Source organism: Psammomys obesus, unplaced genomic scaffold (genome assembly GCF_907164565.1).
Source record: "Psammomys obesus unplaced genomic scaffold, mPsaObe1.curated_primary_1811, whole genome shotgun sequence".
Lineage (NCBI taxonomy): Eukaryota > Metazoa > Chordata > Mammalia > Rodentia > Muridae > Psammomys > Psammomys obesus.
Window position 1 is genome coordinate 1 of NW_026591644.1, and position 5379 is coordinate 5379.

Sequence of the window (5379 nt, forward strand, 5' to 3'; positions counted from 1 at the left end):
ATTAATGATATTCTTCTGTGTTTGAAGTCAAGATTCTAGCATAACTGCCCTTTGAGAGAGTCCACCCACAAGCAGATTGAAACAGATGCTGAGACCCATAGCCAAACAATAGGCTGAGCTTGGGGAATCTTGTGGAAGGGTGGGGGCAAGGATAGAAGTTTGTGGAGGGGACAAGAACTCCTCAAGAACACCAACAGATTCATCTACCCTAGGCCCACAGGGGCTCAAAGAGATTGAAGCATCAACTAAAGAGCATGTATCAAATGGACCTAGACCTCCAACATATATGTAACTGATGAGAATCTTGGTCTTCATGTGGGTCCCCTCTACTCTGTTATCTGATTTTGAATCACTTTCCCCTAACTGGGATGTCTTGTCTGGCATTGGCAGAAAAGGATGAGTTTAGTGCTGATACAACTTGGTGTGCCAGGGAGGGTCGGTGGGTAGCTCCCCTTTTCTGAAGAGAAGAGTAGGGGGTAAATGGAGAAGAGAGTGGGACTTGTGGGACAATGTAGAAAGGAGGAGGGGTCTGAGATCTCGATATAAAATGAATAAATAAATAAATTTAATTAAAAAAGAAGTCTCAGTTGTTTCCTGGTTAGAATGGCAGTTTCTAGATGATTTGCTCCAAGGATGGGTATTTTTATTTAAGAAAAGAAAAAATGACAAAGTAAAACATAGATACCAGAAAGAAACACTAAGGTTCACTTAAAAAAAAAAGCAATTGTATGAGAAAGCTGATATAATAAACAAAGAATTTAGAGAAAATAGGGAAAGTAAGTTTTATCATAATATATGACTAATGGACTACAATTGTTAATTCTATAACCCTGTGTCCCACAAACATGAGTATACAACTATGACGGTAAGTCGTTTGGTCTTTTTCTAGTTATCTGCCATAAAACTATTTTCAGAGCCTTCTTCATGTCATTGTTCCTTAGACTATAGATAAAGGGGTTCAGCATGGGGGTGACCACTGTGTACATCAATGAAGCCATTGCAGTGTCATGTGGGTTTTGTGTCACAGCAGAACTGAGGTACACTCCCAGCAGGGTGCAATAAAATAAGGAGACCACTGATAGGTGAGATGCACAGGTGGAAAATGCTTTGTATTTGCCCTGAGCCGAGGAGATTGCCCTTATGGAGGACACTATCTTAGAGTAGGAGTAAAGGATACCAGAGAGAGGGCTCACTCCCAGTAGCATGGCTGCAATGTAAATGACTATGTCATTAAGAAACGTGTCAGAACAGGCCTGGTGTACAACCTGATTAAGTTCACAGTAAAAGTGAGGGATTTCTACATCCGTGCAGAATGATAGCCGCAGTACCAAAAAGCTGTGTAACAAGGAATTCAGAACACTTATGATCCAGCATGCCAGTATCAGTAATCCACAGCGTCTTGTGTTCATGATGATCATGTAATGAAGGGGGTGACAGATGGCCACATAGCGGTCATAGGCCATCACAGTCAGCAGAAAGACGTCCAATACTGAAAAAAGTAGTAAGAAATATACCTGGGTAATGCAGCATGCATAGGCAATGTCCTTGCTCTGTGTCTGAGTGTTCACCAGCATCTGTGGAACAGTGGTTGAAGTGAAGCATATATCAGCAAAGGACAGATTGGAGAGGAAGATATACATGGGTGTGTGCAGATAAGAGTCTACAATGATGGCCATGATGATGAATAGGTTGCCAAAGACAGTCACTAGGTACATGCAGAGAAAAAGTCCAAATATGAGAAAACGAATTTGAGGTTGATTTTCAGAAAATCCCAGAAGAAGGAATTCTGAGAGCTGAGTGTTATTTTTTGGTTCCATTTGTTTGATATGCCTACTAAAAGAAGAAATTTGAAAGACTCAGTCACCCATCAATGACCTGATATCAATCCTTCCTTCCTTTCTCCTCTTTCCCCTCTCCCTGTCTCTGTCTCTGCCCTACTCTTCTTAGCTCATTTAGCTCTGGTTACATACTCATAGGTTACATACTCATAGCCTACTAAGGGCCATACCCTTAAACAAATAGATTCTCCCTTCTCCAGGCGCTTTTAAATTCCAAAGGTTCCAGAGCCAAAGTTGAGGCCTTATGAAGCTTTTCCTCCTGCATGACTGGGTGTTAGCTTGTTTGATCTTGTGCAAGTCTTGTATAGTCAACCACAGCTGTTGTGAACTTGTAAGTAGATGGGCCCTTTTGTGTTCAAATGACAGGAGACCCTTCCAAACTTCTTGATCTTACTCTTTCCATCAATTTTTTCATGCTATTCTGTTGTATTTAGTTATTAATATTTGCTATGGGTTTATCTTCTAGTAATGCTGCTGTTAATCCTCAGCGGCTGTATAACCAAATCACCACACAGAGAATGGGTTTTTAGTTAACCTAGAACACAATGCTGGGCAATATTTACTCCCTCCTAAACCTCCAAACCCTCAGTTTCCTAACATTTAGATTTCCCACATTATCCTTGATTTTTGTGAAATCTTAGGTCTGGTTCATGCTCCAAGTCCTCCAAGCTCTCTTCTCCCGCTCTGCTCTCCTCGTGCTCCTCCTCCTTCTCGCCCCTTCCTGTTCTCTAGCTCCTCCCCTCTTTCCTGTCCTCTGGCTCCTCCCATTGCACAACATTGTATCTAGTTGCTTTATTTGTGTCCTGTTTACACAAGAGTTGAGACAGGATGCTTATAGTGAGTATCACAATGCAATATCCAGATTGAAACCAGAGAGTTGGGGTGGGGAAATCAGCATTTGAATTAACAAGGGTAAAGCATATACATTTTAAAAGAACATTATACCAACATTTCCCCCTTTAAGTCCAATAAAAGCCTCCTTTTCTTTCAATACAACAATAATTATGAAATTATGAAAACTGTTAGGTAAGATCTACACGTGCAATGTCTAGTCCATGTGTATTTAACACATGGAGAGGGTATCTTAGGAGAAAGTATCTTATTATCCTATCTATCTTGACAAGTTTAAAGTTCTATACCTAAATTAACTTTTATCCTTATTGGTATTACCTACATGAAAAGATTTCTGAACTTCTAAACAACTTAATCTTAAATGTGATACTGTAACTATTTGGTCTTCAACCCCATCAGAGACTTGAGAAGGAATAAAATTAGTTATGAGAGTAAATAGGAAGTGCATGTTAGCAGCTTCCAAAAAATAAAAAGTTGACAGAGACAGTTTGCTGCTGAACAGTTAGTCACCCATAACTCTCTATAACGTTGGAGCATCATCTTCAGCCTTCTGGCTCAGAATATTTTAACAGACATATACATGAAGCAGGAACTATTTAGGACTTGCTTACCCTGTCTTGGCAGAGTTCGGCAGTTGACTTGTCCTGCATTTAAGCTTGCCCATTTTAGGCAGAATTTGTCTGTTGTGAAGCGAGGGTATTTTCTTTACCCGAGTGGCTTGTTTGCCACATTTGAAGCCATCTCCATATGGAGGTTCTTCGATGCTCATTATCTTCTTTCAGGTAGGTGGGGTGCTGCCAGAAAATGACTTGTCTCATTGTCAAAGAATCTTTAAAATAACAAGAACATTTTAAATGCCATATTCTGTAGGTCTCTGAAGTTTTTGAAGACTACCTATCTTTATTTAATCGCTTTGTATTCAAAATCATGTCTATCTGTCAAACCTACGAGATATACTCCTGTGATAAATTAGACTAGTGTCTGAAATGACTATGAGTTGAATAACTAATAATTAACTTGCATACCTAATATCCTAACCACCTTTTAATAATAGTTTAAAAGTATTGGAAGTAATCTTGAAATTGTATCAATATACTAAAGCTTATACCAATGTATTAAAAATACTTATTTGTATATCAATATGCAAAATCCTATACCAGAGTTAAAATTAACCTTATTTGGTAGTAACAAATAAAACTTTAAGTTGAGTAGATTCAATAATCTACCCTTTTTTCTATTTTTATAAAATATCCCTGTATATTCCTTGTTTTACTTTGAATAAGACTGTTAATAATAAACATCTTCTAATGACAATAAAATTTCATAGCCATAGCAAACAACCAAAAACATACCCAACCCCCTTTAAAGGAAATTGGTCACCGTTCTCATGAGTTTCTTCTAGCTGACATTGTGGACATGTAGAAATCCTGTAGGGGGCCCAAATAAAAATGGTTAATTAAGCAAGCAATAAAATTTGTGGTCCAATAACATTTGAATGTTGAGAAATTTCAGGCTTACTAAAAGTCCTCTTTGGAGCAGTCTAAAATGCTGGATCAGTTAATATTAGTAGCTTTCTTCAAAGTTCTTTTGGGAGCAGGCTTTGAAACGGCAATTGAAGCCATTGAGGCAGGTATAAGCAGAATGCTGGAACATGCAAGATGCTGGAACAGATGTGTCAATTTCTCAGCACGCTGAAGAATGATTCTGTTAGGTTTGATCCAGCATCTCTGGTATCCAGTTCTTTTGTTCTGCAAGCATATAATTTCTCACAAGCATTATAGAGTTCTAAAATTATAAATGTATGAGATGTGCAGGATGAAACTAAACTGTAAGCCAATTTTATCTATGCAAATTAAAAGGTTAGCATAATACATTTTGAGGATATTATAGCCAAGGATTTATTGGCCAAGTATTGTTGAAGTTTTTGGCTGAAAACATATTTTTTATCTCTCAGTCAGTTCAGAGTTGTTCCCATGTAAAGGGATTAGCAATATAAGTTACCATTATTATTGAATCATTATCATCAAAACAGGGTTGGATAGATTAAAATATCTTTTTGGGCTCTTGCGTGCCTGTTGTATTAGGCCAAGCTGCTACCTATTTCCCTAGAGAAGCCTCCCAATAGAGAGACAAGCTGGTTGCCTTGAGCAATAGAAAATGTATGTTTTAAGTAAACTTTATATAAACTCCTTTTTGATTTAGAATATAAGCATACCGTAGGTATCTTGTACCTGTTTTGAGGTTTAGCCCTAGATTTTTATATATGTTGTAGCTATTTGTCCTATCCCCTTGTTTATATAGAATGGGCAGTTATGCCTTTATAGCCAAACTTTATTTAAACTCCCTCTTACCTTTAGCATTTAAGCATGCCCTAGGCATCTTGTACTTGTGCTTTACATTGATAAGCATCCCTAGGCATCTTTTACCTGGGTTTTACATTGTTAGTGGCTATTTTTTGGCTTGTCCTTTATTTATACAGAATGGGCAGCTATGCCTTTATAGCCAACTTTATTTAAACTCCCTCTTACCTCTAGCATTTAAGCATACCCTAGGCAACTTGTACCTGGGCTTTACATTGATAGTGGTTATTTTTTGGCTTGCCCCTTATTTATACAGACTGGACAGTTATGCCTTTATAGCCGAACTTTATATAAACTCTCTTAGCATTAGCATATAAACTCTCTTACCC

At 38.0% G+C, this 5379-nt stretch overlaps 1 protein-coding gene across 1 annotated transcript; it reads right to left on the minus strand.

The window, feature by feature from the left end:
* Positions 1 to 857: 857 nt before the first annotated feature.
* Positions 858 to 1817, minus strand: LOC129680187 (olfactory receptor 19-like). Its single transcript, XM_055611758.1, has one exon. It carries the CDS (start codon positions 1815 to 1817, stop codon positions 858 to 860), a length of 960 nt encoding a protein of 319 aa, XP_055467733.1.
* Between the last annotated feature and the right edge of the window lie 3562 nt (positions 1818 to 5379).